The sequence below is a fragment of the Paramormyrops kingsleyae genome, chromosome 1, assembly GCF_048594095.1.
Source record: "Paramormyrops kingsleyae isolate MSU_618 chromosome 1, PKINGS_0.4, whole genome shotgun sequence".
Taxonomy (NCBI): domain Eukaryota; kingdom Metazoa; phylum Chordata; class Actinopteri; order Osteoglossiformes; family Mormyridae; genus Paramormyrops; species Paramormyrops kingsleyae.
Genome location: NC_132797.1, coordinates 34,705,360 through 34,724,217, shown reverse-complemented (window position 1 = coordinate 34,724,217; position 18,858 = coordinate 34,705,360). Strand labels below are relative to the sequence as shown.

At 45.9% G+C, this 18,858-nt stretch overlaps 2 protein-coding genes across 9 annotated transcripts in view; both read left to right on the top strand.

Moving 5' to 3' along the window:
* The first annotated feature begins 1,920 nt into the window (after window positions 1-1,920).
* Window positions 1,921-3,392, top strand: LOC111840772 (dynein beta chain, ciliary-like). Its single transcript, XM_023805995.1, has 4 exons — window positions 1,921-2,166; window positions 2,474-2,617; window positions 2,755-2,954; window positions 3,173-3,392. Exons 1-4 carry the CDS (start codon window positions 1,921-1,923, stop codon window positions 3,390-3,392), a joined length of 810 nt encoding a protein of 269 aa, XP_023661763.1.
* A 323-nt stretch (window positions 3,393-3,715) lies between these two features.
* Window positions 3,716-18,858, top strand: part of dnah9l (dynein, axonemal, heavy polypeptide 9 like) — a 67,906-nt gene continuing 52,763 nt past the window's right edge. For 4 of the 8 annotated variants that reach the window (XM_072714496.1, XM_023805817.2, XM_072714487.1 and 1 more), the window contains exons 1-21: window positions 3,716-3,791; window positions 4,064-4,275; window positions 4,549-4,782; window positions 5,194-5,361; window positions 8,826-8,942; window positions 9,275-9,412; window positions 9,732-9,856; window positions 10,303-10,498; window positions 10,613-10,717; window positions 11,973-12,368; window positions 12,676-13,008; window positions 13,567-13,821; window positions 14,089-14,258; window positions 14,471-14,693; window positions 15,119-15,235; window positions 16,158-16,244; window positions 16,592-16,750; window positions 16,941-17,024; window positions 17,125-17,283; window positions 17,416-17,538; window positions 17,627-17,749. In XM_072714496.1, the coding sequence (XP_072570597.1) occupies window positions 3,719-3,791; window positions 4,064-4,275; window positions 4,549-4,782; window positions 5,194-5,361; window positions 8,826-8,942; window positions 9,275-9,412; window positions 9,732-9,856; window positions 10,303-10,498; window positions 10,613-10,717; window positions 11,973-12,368; window positions 12,676-13,008; window positions 13,567-13,821; window positions 14,089-14,258; window positions 14,471-14,693; window positions 15,119-15,235; window positions 16,158-16,244; window positions 16,592-16,750; window positions 16,941-17,024; window positions 17,125-17,283; window positions 17,416-17,538; window positions 17,627-17,749 (3,597 nt within the window). In that variant the 5' untranslated portion in view covers window positions 3,716-3,718. Of the gene's footprint in view, window positions 3,792-4,063; window positions 4,276-4,548; window positions 4,783-5,193; window positions 5,362-8,825; window positions 8,943-9,274; window positions 9,413-9,731; window positions 9,857-10,302; window positions 10,499-10,612; window positions 10,718-11,972; window positions 12,369-12,675; window positions 13,009-13,566; window positions 13,822-14,088; window positions 14,259-14,470; window positions 14,694-15,118; window positions 15,236-16,157; window positions 16,245-16,591; window positions 16,751-16,940; window positions 17,025-17,124; window positions 17,284-17,415; window positions 17,539-17,626; window positions 17,750-18,858 lie in introns of those variants that run through there. The other 4 variants (XM_072714491.1, XM_072714493.1, XM_072714498.1 and 1 more) reach the window with 4 other exon arrangements.

Below are 18,858 nucleotides of genomic sequence, written 5' to 3'. Positions count from 1 at the left end.
TTTTTGGTGGTTTTGCATCACGATTATATATACAATTAATTGGCAAGGTGTTCCAGCACTGCAGAGGGCTTCTAAGAGCACCCTACATCATGTAGCTGTTCTGGACCAGCCAGTTTCATTTTGTCTTGGATGGTGCCCATCTCGCCCCCTCTGAAGTCGGTGCCCGCCTATGCCCCCTATAGCACTGGCCTGCCCTGTTTGGCTTTCGCTAAGATATGTAAATGTAAGTATGTGGAGCTTCTTATTTAACAAACGCGAAAGCCACGTGAAACTGCAAATTCAGCACTCATCTGGAAGATGTTTAGATGATCATGTTTCAGTGGTGCCAGGACATCCATCCATTTTCCATACCCAGTGTCATAGGGGTCTGGAGCCCATCCAGGAAGCTAAGGGCACAAGACAGGGAATAACCCAGAATGGGGCACCAACCCACAAGATGTCAGTCCATGTTTCAGGAGTTTCATTTTTAGTTTAATGTTTAAAATGACCACTTATAAATTCACCCATATCCCATAACTGTTTAGTATAGTCGTGATGCGCTTGCAGTCTATTGTAGGACCACCTGTAAATATGTGTTTGAAGTATTGCTTCGGTATTTAGTGGTGGACAGGCATCTAAAATCAAAAGCAAGTTGAAAAAAATGTAGTAGTGTCCTCACCCACACCGAGCCTCAGACCAGCCGGACCATACCACCTTTGACCCAACCTGGCTCCTTTAGCCTAGAGGCGTTGAGATTGCTAGCTGTTTGTTTACAAATGTCGCACTTTTCCAGCAGGGGTGCAGCCTTTGTGACACTCTGCCTCTTCTGCTTTCTGTGAGTCCAGAACATAAGTCTGTTAGGGCTGATATCCGACACTTCAGGGCAAACAACAGCTGGTTCTGAAATTTTGCTGGTTTGAGGAGCTCCAAACTCCAAAAGAAGTAGAATATAAACCCGAAATCTGTTTTTTTTTTATGAGTCCGTTTCATAACAACCTTCATTTGCATAATCAAATTAATTCAATTCACTGTGAAGCAGTAGCGAGTGGCCCAATGAACACAGAATGACAGTTTGAGTTAATGAAATGTGTCAGTGGTATCATCATTTGCTTGTATGTTAATTAGCCCAATTAATTTCCACTGCATGCTAATCCGAATATTGTATTAATCCTGTTTTCCCCTACAGAAATGAAACCCCCCAAACTCGGCTCACGGGGAAAGCAGAGGAACAAGCAGGTGAATCATACCCTTGTGTTGTTTATCAGTGCAAAAGGTCATTTTAATAAAGATAACTAGATTTCTAGCCAGCTTGATATACTGTATTAGGAAATGTATCACAAAATGTACTTACAGGTAATTCTTAAACTTATTCTTTTGGTTTAAACATATGAATCCTTTGGAGATTGTCTAGTCATCCATCATTCCACTTAGCTTGAGTCTAAACAGTGATTCGTGGTAAACAGTTTCTGATAAAACAGAAGAAGTTCTAGAAGCATCCACAGTTGAAGATCACGGTCCAGCACAGCCGGCGATGCTTCTGTAAGATGGCTGCAGGTGCATGTTATGTGTTCCACCTGGGCTTCTCTGTAGGCACAGCAGATAACGGGCCAGCTTGGGTTTCCCTGGGAACAGGTGCTCTGTGTGCTGTGCTGAGGTGAGCTCAGGTTACAGTGAGCTCACGGTGGCTATATAGCCCGTGAAGCACAGGATATCACTGCCCACATCCACAGGGGCAGCTGGGAGAACAGGAGTACTTTTCTACATGCATGAGTGCAATTTCAATGGGAGCTGTTGCTTATAATTTTTAGCGTTAGGAGCCAACAAGAGTTTAGATTTTTTTTCCCTAAAGAGTGAGTGGGCAGGGATAGGAGGGCACGCACACATACCTGTGCTCTTTCTGAGTGTGTTCCCTTGCTGAGGGGGGGGGGCATCACTACCATCATGGCGGAGAGCAGCCCCCGCGTCTCCCTGGACCCCTCCCGGGTGGCGGCCGTGGCCGACGAGCGCGTCGAGTTCATCCGCCAGCAGGCCTTCGCCTCCCTGCGGCTGAAGACCGATAAGTGGAATCGCTTCATCGCCACCGAGGAGAACCAAAGGCTTCTGCTGGACTTCCTAGATAAAGGCTGCCACCAGCGCCTGGTTCTGCTCACTGGGCCGGGAGGGAAGCTGCATGCTGGCGACGGGCAAGTGAGTCTGACAGGAACCCAGCCGGGCCCAGGCTAGCGGCAGGGCTCCTCTCACCCAGTACCAGGAGCTGAGCGATTAAAGGGCAGCGCATTGTTTCATGGGATACTGGGCCAATGGCATTTCTCATGTCATTTACTGTATATAAATCTGTCTCTTTGAAACAGGCCAAATGATTTATATTTATTTAAAAAAAAGAACCCATTTGCATGTCAAAGATCCTTAACGTTTCTTTCTTTGAAATAAGTTGCCGCTTATTTCCAGTGCTTTCGCCAGTGAAAGCATTCCCGATTTGCTTTCTTTTTCGAAGACCCCTGCACTGTGGAAAAGCAAGCTTTTGTGCATCCTGAAAAAAAGGAACACGAAAGTGTCCCAGTCCAACTTCAGGAGAGAGCTTTGGCTGGGGGAGGTATCAAGCCAGTCCCTGGAACAGGTGTCTGTACTGGTCTCTGAGGTAACCCTAGTCCATCGATACTGATGAGTTACGGAGTCCGTGGGTCTTTAATCATTGATGGCTGCTCACAGTGGTATAACTTATCCTGCTTTTCATCGCGTCCGTGGGGTTGGGGTGGGGGTTGTCCACTCGAGCAGGTGCTGGTTTCCATCCTGGCCAACACCAGGAACCATGGAGGCTGGCCACAGGCTGTGTCGGAGGACGTCCGCAAGCACATAGAGAAGCTGAAGAGCCGCCTCACCACCCTAAGGGGCAGAGCGGAGGGCCGGACCCTGTTGCCGCTGCCCCTCTGTGTGGAACAGGCCGATGAGGAGGACGAGAAGGGTGCCCTCTTCAGGTCAGAGGCCGTCACGACTCCCCCATGCTCACATTTTAGTCCCCTGCCGATACTCAAACATCGGCATGTTGTGGTGGAATAGTGAACATAAATACAGCTTGCAATGTGCTCAAAAAGCATGCCTGAGCGTAATCATTTACGATTTTTCTTGCCTTAAAAATAATATGTTGTTAACACACTGCTTGTTGTTTTTTGACGGTCTTTCTCTGCGCCCGCAGGTCAGCTGAGGGCAGCATCGACTTGCCACTGCTGTACTCCATCGAGACCATGGTCATCCAGTGGACTCAGCAGATGTGGGAGGTTCTGCAGAAGGATTCCAGCCAGGTCCTGCTGCGGGAGGACAGTGCTGGACCTGACGCTGAAATCAACTTCTGGGTCACGCAGAAAGACGACCTGCTAGGCATTCAGAAACAGGTGCGAGCCATTACAGGATTTTAATTTCACTATTAATGACATTTTGTTATTACATCAAACTAATTAAATCAAACACCTTTCTGAAAACCTCTTGGGTAGATATAATCATTGTTCCTCTCACAGTGATTATGTTTTGTGTATTAAGTTTCTTGTAGTTCCCTGCTTTATTCATTCTGCCTTCATAATCTCTTGTGTCAATTAGAAAAATCTTAAAGAAAATTAATAATTTGCCTAAACAGGAGCGCTCGGCCGGTAAAGTGCTTCATATAATGGAAAAGGCTTGTTTTACCCTTAATGTCATTCTGTTGTTCTTATTGGCACAGTTACAGAATCCCAAAGTGGAAAAGATTATGGAGATTCTCAAGAGGATCAACAGCAGTTACGACTTAGCTTTCAGTGACATTGTTACGAAGGTAAACCGAGGTAAATATCGGAGTCGGCCCCTCGTCCTTCTTGTGGAGAGCAGCTAATCACACTTGGCTTGGGCCATCTTGGGTGTTATCAAACACCTCTTCCTCCACTGATTGTTACTGTTCATTTAAACCCAACCCACTTGAGACAGTTAATGGGGACGCTTACAATTTATCACCGGTGGAGCTGAAGTCCATTCGGCGTGAGATTAAAACGGCTTCAGGCCAGTTCTTCTGATCAAGTGCGTGTGGAGTGAAGTCACCCTGTGTCCCTCACCCACACAGCCGCCCTGGAGGCCGAGGACATCGAGCTGCACCTGCGGCCTCTGAAGAGGCAGATCAGCTACCTGGAGGAGTGCAACTTCGCTGGCGTGGAGCCTTTCATCGGGCCGCTCTTCCACACCCTGTGCCTGATCTGGAGCCGCTGCCGCCATTACTGCATTCCGGCGCGGATCGTGGTGCTGCTGCGAGAGTTCTGCAACCTACTCACTGAGAAGGTGCGCGTCCGTCGTCCTGCCTTGGGCTGCCCCTGATGACACCTGTCTGTAAATATTTTGCATGTTTTTGAACTGCAAACATTTCTTGCTACCCGGCCGATCAACGTCATTTCACTGCCCAATTAAACAAGCCATAGGCATTCGATTGTTTTGTATTGCAGTGCCCGATATTCAGGAGGACTATTTGCGAGGAGAATTTTGTTTGTTGGTTTTTTATTGTCTTTGCTTTCTGGTTGTTGAACTCTTGAAAACCCCGTTCTGTATCTTCTCCAGGCCTTCAGCTACCTCATTCCAGAGGAGCTCTTTAAGATGGAGCTGGAGGAGGGGGTTGAGAGGGTCCAGCGCACCATCCACATCATCAGGTGCTTCAAGCAAAGCTTCCACCTGCACAGGGAGAAGATCAGTCAATACTACCCCAAGGGGGAGGAGGTGAAACCCTGGGACTTTCCATCCAGCCTGGTCTTCCAGAGGACTGACCGCATCCTGGAGAGACTGCTGATGATAGAGGTGAGGGTTGCTGTCCTGGGAAGGACAGTGTGGCTTCCTGTAGTCAGGAGACTCGCTCCTCTGCTAATTAGCAGTGGGCTACTTGAGTTCATGCATATTCAGTTGTTAACAGAAGCAGAAAGGACTCAACCAGCTTTGATATGCTTTGCATAAAATAATCAGCTAACCAATTGAATATAAGCATGACTTTAGCTTTTGGGGCTGTGAGTATCTGTGCTTATGCCTGCTTAGTCCCCCAGGCATCCTGACTGCCCCCCCCCCCCCTCCAAGACCCCAAGCTTTCCTCGCTTTTTCATCACCTTGGATAAATTAATATCTGTAATGTAATGTAAATGTATTATTTAGTTCCATACTTGCTTCATAGCTGTGATAACGCTGGCCCCGTGTCCTGCTCCATGATATTATGTCCAGGAGCTGTTCGCGTCGGCCCTGGACTTCCTGAAGCTGGAAAAGGTGGAACTAGGTGGGTGTAGGGGGAATGTTCTCAGCGAAATGGTGTACAGCATGAACGAGGACTTCCATGACAGCTGGAGAGGCCTGCGGGAGAGCAAGGAGGACCCCCTGGACTACACCAAGAAGGTGACGTTCAGCTGCACTTCTGACTGCTTATATATAAATATATATCCCTCCCCCACCTCCCCAGCCCTGTCATTTGCCATGGTGCACAGTTCACTGATGGCACCATCACAATGCCTCGTTTGCTGTCCAAGTCAGAACTGTTCTTGAGGGAGCGAGACATTCTGCAGGCCAGCGGTAAGACAGAAGGGGCTTTGTTTCTTCCAGAACACTGTTTGTAATGAAACTTACAGTGAGTTGTTTTTAAAAAAAAAAAAAAAAAACTGAAAAACAACAACAGGCAGTTGTCTGCGAGGGAGACAGCTCTCCAGAAGAAGTGACCTGTAGGAAAAGAATACATGATTGAATAATAAACGGAAGACATTTCGACTCTCCGGCACTCGCAATTTAGTGCACAATTTAGAGTAGAAAGGAGTCGTCCTAAGTGTCCATCTTTTGAGCTGGTTTTGGTTTCGAGGGTGTCGCTCTCTGCCGAAGGCTCCCTTTCAGTACGCCACTCTGCCTCAATTGCTCTGTAATTGCTCACAGTCTACCTCATCTTCTATTTCATCCTGTGCAAAGTACATAAATACCATAAATGTCCCCAACATGGGGACAACTCAGTAATGTCTGGAATAAAACTGGGAAGATGTGCTGTACTGGTATGACAACTAGTACTGTATATTGCTTTTTTGTCTACTAACATGATTTTTGTTACATGCGCTGTTATTTGGCTACATAGAACTTTGATTTCAATATACTGTATCGGCCAACTATCGGTATCGGCCGATATAACATGAGCCGATATTTACTGCCGATAATTTCCTTTAAAATGGTGACTCATATTGCTTTGCACACTTGCATACTAAACAGTTAGAAAAATGTTTTCTGTGTGGATATTAGCGATAATGACGTTATAAATGTTTTTTGCAAACATTGCTAAAATTGAGTGAGAAGAATCTATAAATAAACATTTCAACACCACAAATTTGATTGCACCCCTTAAAGCCAGACAGGGAAGAGTATGAAGAGTTTGCTAAAAACAAATCCTACAGTACTGCAGAATAATGCTGATCCATCAGTAATGCAAACATTTGACAGCAAAAGAAAATTCAGAGCAGACAATGCAATGTAGCTGCTTGATCCCTGTGGTCCTTGGTTCTCTGTGGCCCCTGGCTCTCTGTGGCCTCTGGTTCTCTGTGGCCCCTGGCTCTCTGTGGCTCCTTGCTCCCTGTGGCCCCTGGTTCTCTGTGGCTCCTTGCTCCCTGTGGCCCCTGGTTCTCTGTGGCTCCTTGCTCCCTGTGGCCCCTGGCTCTCTGTGTCTCCTTGCTCCCTGTGGCCCCTGACTCTCTGTGGCTCCTGGTTCTCTGTGGCTCCTTGCTCCCTGTGGCCCCTGGCTCTCTGTGGCTCCTTGCTCCCTGTGGCCCCTGGCTCTCTGTGGCTCCTTGCTCCCTGTGGCCCTTGGTTCTCTGAAGCTACTTGCTCCCTGTGGCTCCTGATTCTCTGTAGCCCCTGGCTCTCTGTGGCTCCTTGCTCCCTGTGGCCTCTGGATTTCTATAGCTGCTTGCTCCCTGTGGCACCTGGATCTCTGTGGCCCCAGGCTCGTTGTGGCTCCTGATTCTCTGTGGTTCCTTGTGCCCTTTGGCCCCTGGCTCTCTGGGCCACCTTGCTGTGTGTAGCCCCTGGTTCTCTGTGGCCCCTGGCTCTCTGTGGCTCCCCGTGGCCCCTGGCTCTCTGTAGCTGCTTGCTCCCTTTGGCCCTTGGTTCTCTATGGCCCCTGTCTCTCTGTGGCATCTGACTGTGACCCCTGGCTCTCTGAGCCACCTTGCTGTCTGTGGCCCCTGGTTCTCTGTGGCCCCTGGCTCTCTGTGGCTCCGTGCTGTCTGTGGCCCCTGGCTCTCTGTAGCTGCTTGCTCCCTGTGGCTCCTGGTTCTCTGTGGCCCCTGGCTCTTTGTGACATTTGACTGTGGCTCCTGACTCTCTGTGGCTCCGTGCTCCCTGTGGCCCCTGGCTCTCTCTAGCTGCTTGCTCCCTGTGGCTCCTGGTTCTTTGTGGCCCCTGGCTCTTTGTGGCATCTGACTGTGGCCCCTGGCTCTCTAGGCCACCTTGCTGTCTGTGGCCCCTGGTTCTCTGTGGCTCCGTGCTCCCTGTGGCCCCTAGCTCTCTGTAGCTGCTTGCTCGCTGTGGGCCCTGGTTCTTTGTGGCCCCTGGCTCTTTGTGGCATCTGACTGTGGCCCCTGGCTCTCTGGGCCACCTTGCTGTCTGTGGCCCCTGGTTCTCTGTGGCTCCGTGCTCCCTGTGGCCCCTAGTTCTCTGTAGCTGCTTGCTCGCTGTGGGCCCTGGTTCTCTGTGGCTCCGTGCTCCCTGTGGCCCCTGGATCTCTGTAGCTGCTTGCTCCCTGTGGCCCTTGGTTCTCTATGGCCCCTGTCTCTCTGTGGCATCTGACTGTGGCCCCTGGCTCTCTGAGCCACCTTGCTGTCTGTGGCCCCTGGTTCTCTGTGGCCCCTGGCTCTCTGTAGCTGCTTGCTCGCTGTGGCCCTTGGTTCTCTATGGCCCCTGTCTCTCTGTGGATCATGTTTACTGTCACGGTCTGTTGCCGGCATTTCAATTCACTTGACAGATGCGAATGGGGGGAGCGTGGCTGTGATGGTCCCCTATGGAGTCAGAATAGTGCCATATATACTTGTATGTGTACTTTCCAATTTGTGCCCGTAAAATGAAATTTGCAATTTTCATTCGCAAAATACTAAACAGAAATACGCGTCACGTGATCTTTACTTGTATATGAAGATTTGTGAATGAACGTGAAAAACATTTTGCAAATACACGTCAATATTTTTTGTAAATACGAAACCAAACATCTTCATAAAAATATTTTTTTACAAAGATAGAATTATTACAAACATACAAGTATATATGGCACTATTCTGACTCCACAGTCCCCGCTCTCGCTCTATACAGCAAAGAGTATTTATCATTGGCTGTAATTAAGTGCTTTCTTGTCTTGGCAAAATTGCAGGTTTACATTGCAATGCAGACATTGTTATTTTTGAAAGGTGTTAAGTGAAATTTTACTGTTTTTTAACCAATATAAGTAATATATTATATATATCTATCCAAATTCTGAAAATTAAAAAATTTCGAGACGGCATCCTTGTTACTGGCTTGATGATAAATAATGACACCATCAGTACATTACATGTTCTGAAAGAAACTTTGTGCTAAAATGACTTTTTCGTCTATATACAGACACACACATATTAATGCAGAGACTCAGGGGTTAGCCTGTGGGTGCCCACAGAGGCAGAGATGATTGTCATCAGTCTCCTGGTGGTAGTTGCGATGTCTCCTGGTCCCTTCGGGCCTCTGATGGCAGGGTTGGCAGAGGTAATACGCGCAAAGCCAGCCAGCGTCTGGGATGTGTGCTGGGGCCAATGATGTACATATCATCTTCCTCACTTACTGATTGAAGACTGTAATCTTTGCAGGACTTTCTCTCTGATTACACCCGTCTCATGGAGCAAAACAAGGACTTTGATCAGCGGATGGGCACCGTGCTCCACCTGGCCTTTCAGCATTCAAGGGGGCTGCAGTCCGCCTTTAAGGTGAGCACAATTTTACCCCCATTTACACTGTCATTACACGCCGAGTGGACAGTTGGCAGGCGCCCAGGGGCTTCAGCGGACCCCACAGTCATGCTGCTTAGTTTGATTTCCACGGCTGTTTGCCCTTGTCTGTGTTCTGAATCTGCACACTTAGATAAAATTGCTGTTAGATATGGGAAGCTCTTACCTGCCGTTTTCACCAGCATTGTGGACCCAAAGTTTTACCGTAAACTGGAAAGCAGATTGGGCCGTTGAAGGGCTTCACCCTGCGCCCCTCTTTGTATGAGTATAGTGTGCTGAAAGCAATCAGCTGCTGCCATTTGTTGTGGTAGCTCCTTCAGATGTTCGGAACCCTTCTGGAGAGACCGGGGATCAACAAGCTATTTACCTCCAACTACGTCGTCCTGCTGCACGTGTTTGAGGAGGAGATGAACTGCTGTCAGGAGGTCCTCGACAGCCAGAGAGAGAAGGTTAGATGGGTACTGTTAAGACAGAAAATAGTAACCCTCCAATCAAAATGTCATTATCTCCACCATCCTGGTTCATGGTCCAGAAGGTACTTTATTGCTAACGAGAGCATGTTTAGCTCTTGAAAGTTGTCTTTCTAGGCTCTGTGATGATGAGAGTATATTCAGTTCTTGGGGTCACATACCTCATACTGTCATGCTCATTTCTTTTGCATTTATTTCTCTATCTTCCACCCTTTGTGTTCTCTAGCTTTGAAATAGCTACTCTCTTAGACCCAGCAGAGCAGCACTGACTGAATTCTTGTTCCGTGTGCTATTGCAGCTGCAGAATGGCTGTGCTGTGCTGGGTAAAAACGCACCTGTGGTGGCAGGGCACCTGAAGTGGTCCCAGGAGCTGCGTGACAGAGTCCTGGCCAGTCGTAGCAACCTCACTAACCTGAGCCACATGTAGGCCATGCCCCTCAGCTTCCCACCATGCTACTGGAGACAGAAAGACAGCATCTTCTACCATAGTCTAATTTCCTGATAGACCATACTAAGCACAAATCCTTATCTGACAGTATCAATAATGAAAATGCATTGTCTTTTTCAAGTTATCTTTGTAAACCACTTTCATATAGTTGTGAAGTTATTTTGATTATTTATTAAACACAGTCTCTTACACTTTGATTACATGGACGTTCTTGAGTTTAGCCAGCATCCGGACAAGGATCTGACATGTGATCCGCTCCTAGATGTGATGTTCTGCCATTGTCAAGCTCACAGTCACCTCAAACATGGAGATGTAGTCACAGGAGATGTAGTCACAGGAGATGTAGTCACAGGAGATGTAGTCAATATGTCTTGAGGGCATCAGACACTATGCTTACATGTATGTGTGCGTATTTGTTTAGGCCTATCGGTATAGGCAAAGTAGAACAGGTGCTGAAGAAATGTGAAAGGCTTTTGGAGCTCCTGGAACAACACGATGAGGAGATCTACTCATCCTGGACAGCAGGGCTTGAAGAGTTGTGCCATACTCACCTTCAAGAGCCTCCGCTCACCCTCAACTCGGAAACAGATCTTCTCGAGGTTAACTTCAACCCAGCTGTAAGTCACTCAGAGCTCCCTAAATCTCATTAATGGGACATTGATTGTGAATGTTCAGATAACACCCACTGGATTAGGGATCTTGACCTGATGCTTGCTGCCTGTATCTGATAGTTGACTTCAGTTTTGCGGGAGGTGAAATATCTGGCAATGCTGAAATACAGTGACATACCAACGGCGGCCCTCCAACTGTACTCAAAAAGAGAGACTTTGTACTTGGTGAGTTTTTCCACTTTGTCTGCTTTTGAAAGTTCTCCCCTGTTAGTCGTTCACATCACGCAGAACCATGTTTTTTCAGGGAACCACCGCCATTCAGCTGTAACTCAATCAGTAGAAAATAGAATATGCTAGATTATGTATCTCACACCAGCTGCCCTGACAAAATGAAGTAATATACTGCAGACCATTTCATTAATCTTGTTTGTCACAGTAGACTAATTTTGTTAAATGAAAGCTTTTGACAAGAAAGTAAATACCCACTTTATCGAAAGTCCATTTCTCATTAGCCAAGAGTCTCAGGAGTGAAAGATTTACGGAAATTGCCCCTTTTGCTGAGCTTTACTGCATGTCCTGCAACTTTAGAGCTGTCATCATCATCACCAACTCCTGTTCTGTTTCCAGAGCAATCAGGCAATGGCATCATAGTATAGCTGAGCGTGTTGGGACTCCTCAGTGTAATCTCCACTACATTGTCCCTATAGCCCTGTAATACAGGTATAAAATATGCAGTATGTTGAATATATACCTGTTAAAGGTTCCTGTGAACACGAACATGTAACTTAACCGTGCTGAAAGCATGATGCTCTATGGCAGGGCTCTCAAACTCCAGTCCTGGAGGGCCGGAGCCCTGTGTAGCTTAGTTTTTTCCCTGTTCCAACAGAAGTGATTCAACTCAAGAGCTGTGTGGTAATTAAGTAAGTAGTTGAATCAGGTGTTTTTAATGAAGGTAAACCAAAAACTGTGCAGGGCTCCGGCCCTCCAGGACTGCAGTTTGAGAGCCCTGCTCTATGGTGACGATTAACGCAGATTTGACCACAAAAGCACAAGTGCAGTATTTATTATATTAGCAGCCCCGCTTATTCAGGGTACTTTCAGTTCCCCTGTTTCCTGGTGCTGCCTGCTCCACGGCAGGTGAAATGTCATTTTGTGCTCGCATCAATCCACTAATCTCTGCGAATCAAACATCTAGATGCTTATTTATTTATCATTGATATGTATTTTTATTTTGATTTATTTTTGAAGTGCTGGTGAAATGAATAACTTAGTAGTAATATGTTCCATGAATATAGTATAAAATCCGCTATAATACACCATGCTAGTGATGCTACGTTTTGAGCTCTTTGTCTTCCATTGGATTTTGTTGACACTGTTAGCCATGTTAGCTTGTGGGATTGCTGTACCTGGCTCAGTGGTACAGTAGCAGCCTTATCTCCAGTTACTGGTCAATCCCTCGCATGTCTCTCTCGCTGTGTAGTACACCCAGACCCTGTCCCTGGTCACACGCTTCTACAACAGACTCCACAGCACCATTCTGGAGGTGGAGCTGCATTTAGTCCAGGAGGACATGGAACGGGTGAGAAGGCAGCTGCGTCCTGCACTGGAGAGCCTCTGCTGGGGTCAGGAGGACCTGTGGGATTACATACAGCAGAGTCGGGACCTGGTGCAGGATGTGGACGGCCGGGTGCAGAGGAGCAAGGCCAACGTGGAGGCCATGCAGGAGCTGATGCAGAGCTTCTACCAGGCTCCCTTTGCGGGTGGGAGGGGCCAGCGGCACGGCGGCCTGCTGACCGTCAGTCTCGTGGATGACAGTATCCACAGGCAGTATGCCCAGATCACTGCCACCGGGGAGAAGATCCAGCAGCTGCTCCTGGTAGCTCCTAACCCTAAGCCTGGTCACTCCATGGTGTTCAGGTTGCATGCTATTTAATTAAATCAAATGAGCATTTCCAAGCTGTCATTTTAATTTCTGAGGGCCTACTGTCATGCAGATTGATCCGAAACAAAAAAAGATCATGACAGTGACTCAGCTAAACATTTCTGAGTCATTTGTGGAAATAGTTGATTTTCTTGAAATTGCTCGCGCAGTTCTAAATGTCAGTGTACATGTTTTAACAGCTTTTGGGTCGTACTGTGTATGTCAGGTACTCATCTGAGCGGATTGTATTTCCTGTACCCAGGAGAATCAGGAGCTGCTTTGTGCTGACCCCGGATCAGCAGAGTGGCAAGCGTACACAGATTACATCGACCGCATCATCCTGCGGGGCTTTGTTGGCGCTGTCCGCTGCCGCTTGCAGTACTTCGTTGAGAACACGGACCCTGCCTGCAGTATCACACCCCTGTTTGAGGTTCAGCTTGTCCTCAATGGCAGTGACATGAGCTTTAGGCCCCCAATTAATCTCACCAAGAAAGACAACTTCTATGACATGATTGACAGGATGTTGGATAACATTTTTAAAATGGCTTCCTGCATACGAAGAGTAGCCAAGCACAACCAAACAGAGACTTATCAGGTGAGAAAGTCTTCCCAGAAATCATGTACAACTTAAATGGATTTAATACAGAAATATTGTGAGTAATTCAAGCAGAGGATTTACTGTGGTGCATAGAAATCTTACTGACTTCCCAGATTTGTTTTTTTCCCCTTAGTCCTCAATCCCTAACGAACAGCTGGATGAACAAGTTTTTGTTCCAAATTGTGCCAAAAAAGGATGGGAAATTATGGACATTGTTAGATAATTAGGCTTGTCTTGGGAGACAATTTAATAATAGCCAAAAATGCAAAAGATGTGTCGTTCTTTGCCCAAGGTGCTGATCTTCAGTGCGGATGAGCTCAATAGGGAGAAAATTGTTCTGGGCGAACAGCATCGTTACTTCTAGCTGCCAGGCTGCTTGTGTGTTTGCACAACACAGTTTGAAGTGGCAGGATGCCCTTTGCTGACATGTCTTTGTGTACATCCTCTGCATCCACCAACAATCGCTGTAGCACAATAGGCCTTAAATGAGCAAAGAGCAATGAGCAAAACTGGTAACACCCTCACTAAAACACGACCCCCCCTCTAAACCTTCAGCCAGATCTTGACCAGGTAGCGGAGTTAGCTGAACTTTCCCAGGTCATCCGCAGCCGTGTCCGAGACACCATCGCCAAGGTAGCGGAGTTCCAGGGCACATTTGCCAGCTACCGCTACCTGTGGATGGACGACCGTGCGGAGTTCATGAGGCAGTTCCTGCTCTACGGCCATGTGCTGAGCGCCGAAGAGAGAGAGCTTTATGCTGACTATGAGCTGGCCAAGAATCCACCCAAGCTGGAGAACTTCAAGGAGCAGGTACCTTTGACAGTGAGCCTTAGGTGGGCCACTTTGTCCTTCTTTAAGCAGTTTTTAGTTGTCTTGAGGTAATTTCCTCTAAATAAACAATATTTTTCTATTGTTTAATTATTTAATCTGTTGATAAGTTATGTTTACCTAGGTCAAAACAGTGTATATATTATCCTGCTTGTAGTACTTCTGGAGTACTGCTATGCTTCAGACTTTGTGTAAATCGCTTTCTTCAGTCTTACTCCATAATTTCGACTGATTTGGTTCTTTCACTAGATCAGCAGCTTCGAGTCGTTGTACGTCACAGTCAGTAAGTTGGAAGACAAGAAGATTTTCGCTGGCTGGTGCCAGGTTGACATCAAGCCATTTAAAGTTTCCCTGATGAACATGATCAAGAAGTGGAGCTGGATGTTCAAGGAGCACCTACTCAATCATGTCGTCAATAGGTTGGTGTTGGGCTCTTGGTTGGTACAGTGAAGAGAATGGGGTCCCTTTCCTTACCATGAACTCTGAAGAGCTGTAAATTGTTAAAATGAGCACAGAAGAACGTATCCAGTAAAAGCTATTTAAATCAGTCAATGCTTCTGAAGGGTTCCTAAATATTTTGAATTTAGTACTCTCTATAACGCCTCATCTCACTGACTTTCTTTGCTTTCAGTGTCCAAGAGCTTGTGACCTTCATCCAGAGAACAGAAGAAGGGCTGTCCAGCAAGGTGTCTGACGGAGACTATGCAGTCCTGGTGGACATTATGAGACACCTCATGGCTATTCGGGACAGACAGATCTCCACCAGCCAACACTTCAAACCTCTCAAGTGTACAGTGGCCCTCCTAAAGAGCTATGGACAGCAGCTCCCAGAAGAGGTCTACATGCAGCTGGAGGTAAGGAGAACCACTGTGACCACTGTCATGCATCATATCAGTATGTAATAAACGATAATGAGAAGTATAGATGCTGGCAATGACCAAATAAACTTTAAAGAACTTACCATTTAGAGAAGTAAAACAGTTTGTCAGCATCACCTGAACCCAGGATTAACTATAGCTAAAAAAATGACTGCCGATCAGATTCATCTGGATTGCTCCTGGTTGGTGTTCTCTGGGAAAGATTTTATATATTTGCCCCGTTACATACTTGCTGATTGCGGGACTGTGCTCTGTCTTTTCTTGGAATAGAATCCAAGGAGTCAGTTTTGTCATCTCGGTAATTCATTGCATACATATGTTTATGTGTTAGTGTAAATAGTATAAGTGAATTTGACCACCATAGTTAAACAGGTTTGGGGCCATTTTGACAATCTCTCCAGGAGCTACCGGAGAAGTGGGAGAATCTGAAGAAGGTTGCGCTGACAGTGAAGCATGAGGTCGCGCCGCTGCAGTCCAGCGAGGTCTCTGTTATCAGGAGGAAATGTGTCCGATTGGAGGTGAGGGAGCCTTTGTGCGCAGAAGCACAAACCACTTTTCCCCCTTTGTGCCCATAACAAGCTTCCAGTAGGCTCCAGCGAAGCGACAAATTGTGAACTCCCCGGCAAGGCCCCGTGGAAAGAAAACCATTCTGTTTTTGTTGGTAATGTGGTGGGGGCCGGATCAGATAACACTACTCTGGAATGCAGTGATGGTACCTTCCTTTGTAAGGAGATCGGTGTTTACTGCCCTATCCTCATATTCACCGATTGCCAGAAATACCTTCATTTTTCCACGATACATATTTCAATACATATTTATTAATAATACATGTATTTCTTTTTTAGTCCACAATATTGTGTATAAGTAGATATATGTGTGTGTTTGCGGGCATATATATCTGTGCATTTGCATTATTGTGAACCAAAAAGCAAACAGGAATGATATCCGTCTTTTTTGATGCATTGTAAGGAATTTTTAAAGCTTTTTCTTTTTTTTTTTTTTTTTTTTTTTTTTAAAAGATTCCTTTTCAAAACTGAAATTGCTTATTCTTAGAATTTTCATTCTGAGCAGACAGAGCAAATTTGTCATTGAACACAGAACCTCAGCTATCTAATTAGAGCTTAATAACATGGCAAATGATTTAATGCCACCGTAATCCATATTCTTAAAGGTAGAATGGTAGTTGTCCAATAAAATAAGGCTTATTAAAGGGACGTTTTATGGTGTTCTCTTTCAAACTCTTGTATTTGTGGTCTGATCTCTGTAAAACTGTGTGAAGCTCATTATAGCCGCCACAGTTGCGTTTCAAGGCTGTTCCCATTATTTCAGCGGTGTGAGGCCTGTCAGATCTCTACCAGCACCCAAATCAAGCTGTCAATTACAGCATGTGTTTATGGAAATTACATATTTGTTAACATGCAGGGGAAAATGTGCTTTCAGATCAAGCAGCATGAATTCAGGGAACATTTTCGCAATGAAATCATCTTTCGGATTGACACACGTGATCCGTATGTGCTCATAGACAAGGTAAGCACTTCATAACTCATCACGCATGGATTGAAACAATACTCATAAAAACAAGTGTCATGTTATAAATTCTCCAGGTAAAAGGATTTACCCATTAAATCTTCACTGAATAAATGGGAAAATAGAAATGAATGGGAAATAGAATAGAATGATCTTGACTTGCCTCTTTTTGTCTCATGTTGTCTATAACATTTCACACCTAAACAGACAGGTGATCGGTTGTCTAAGAGCTGTTTCTTGTGTAATGTCTGTGCATTTTTGCGCTAATCTGTAATTTAGCCCAGCTTTATACTGAGGCTGGCATACATAGTTTGGGTAGCAGAGCTGTGCACTTGTGCGTGGTCCAGGTGAACCGGGCCGTGGTCCAGCTGGAGGTGGAGATGAGGAGCTTGCAGGACACAGCCAGCCTCTTTGAGGTCAGCTTCCCTGACTACAAACAGCTCAAACAGTGCCGCTCTGACATCGTCCTGCTGAAATCCGTCTGGGACCTGGTCGTATTCGTCAAGGTGACGGAGGCCATTGCATGATCTCATGAAAGTCATAATAGCTAATCCTAGTGCAGGGACGCTATTGTTATGCTCAGTTTATTTAGGTATTGCTACTGTTTCCTGAGGGTAAAGTAAAGTGAAAGATGAATGCAGTCACTTCCATCAGTAATTTAATTTCAAATATTTAATTCCTTTTATACAAAAATAGAGCAGCATTAAAGAATGGACGAAGACGCCTTGGAAAGAAATTAATGTTGAACAGATGGACATGGAACTAAGGAGATTTGCAAAGGCAAGAGCAGCAGTTTCAGCTTTTTGTTTAAGTGTGCAGAGATGCCGCCAGTCCTCAACCTCCAAAAAGACGGTGCTGCGTTTGCGTTGGTTTTCCACAGGAGATTAAGACCCTGGATAAAGAGGTCCGTACATGGGACGTGTATATAGGCCTCGAGTCCACCGTGAAGAACCTGCTGACATCACTGCGGGCTGTAAATGAGCTTCAGAACCCAGCCGTGCGCGAGAGGCACTGGAAGCAGCTGATGGCTACCACTGGAGTACGAGACCTTGCTGCCCATGGCCTGCCCCCATGCCTGTCCTGCTCCACACGCTACACGCTACACGCTACACGCTGCGCACTTCAGTCCTGTGCTGTCTCCTGACCTTCTTCAGTGTATCCTTTCCTCCAGGTCTGCTTTGTCATGGATGAAACCACTGTCCTGGGGGATCTGCTCGAGCTGCAGCTGCACCGCTTTGAGGACGAGGTGAAGAACATTGTGGACAAGGCTGTCAAGGAGATGGGCATTGAGAAGGTCTGCTTCTTCTGCCATTATAGGCTTAATCTGAGTAAGAGTGTACAATAGCGCCCGTGGTGTAAGCTGCCTGTCGTCATTGCTGCAGGTGCTAGCAGAGATTAATCAGACGTGGAGTGTGATGGAGTTCTCCTATGAGGTGCATCAGAGCACAGGAACCCCGCTTCTGAAATCCGACGAGAATTTGATCGAAACCTTGGAAGATAATCAGGTCACTGAAATGCTCCATTACCAAGGGTTGCTTCTCAGTGGTTTTCAATTACTATGGTTTGAAAATACAGGATAAATATAATAAGCTTAGGCATCAGCCTACACCTTTTCAGATATTGATTAGTTTTATCGTGTTATGGACTTGTGGAAATTATCATTGTTATCGTGATTTTGAAGTCATTGTAAAAGAGCCAAATAAATTCATTCATGTACAGTGGTACCTCAGAACTCAAATTTAATCCGTTCAGACCTCCGGATCGAATCCTAAAAAGTTTGAGTTATGATCGAATTTTCCCCATAAGAAATAATGGAAAACCAATTGATTGGTTCCCACCCCCAAAAAAATTACACCTAAATATGTATTTTTTTTTAGCATTTAAACACAAAATGAACCGGATACAGCAAGAAGAGCATATATTGTACTAAACACATCTAAGCACATTTATCAAAACAGTAATTTGTAAAGTAAGAAAATAAATGTATCCAAACAATGTGTCCTGCCCCGATCGTCCGCTCCTTCCGTGTGTCACGCCCCCTCGTTAACCCCGTGTGGAATCCCCATGTGATCAGCTGTTTCTGGTTGTTGTCATTAGTCCTCTGTATTTAGTCTGCGTTTCAGTTTGTTTCCCCAGTCTGGTCTTTGTATTGTCCGTCTGCGTTTTGCCTGCCTTACCTGTAATTAAACCCCGTATTCCCCGATACCCTGACGTCTGCGCCTTTGTCTCCGTTCCATCCCCGCTGGGCACGACAATATAATTATAATTAAATGTATTAATGGTTTATTATTAATATTAAAATAATTAATAAGAAATCTTTATTTTAAAATGTATTTTATTATATAATCATAATTACTATCATTGTCTAAATGTATTTTTACTGTCTAAATACATGAATTCAGCTAGTGTAAACATGCAGGTTGCTATCACAGCTAATGCAAGGCTGAGACTGAAGCTTTACCCTTTGTTTCTGCTGAGAGACGTGCTGCGTGACTCATTTCCTCGCGCAAACAAGTTCTTAGGTCGGCAACCATGCTTTGACTTCTGAGATTCAGTTCAAGCTCTAGGTAATTTTTTTTCGAACTGGTTGGTTCGTCTTTTAAGAAATTCGAGT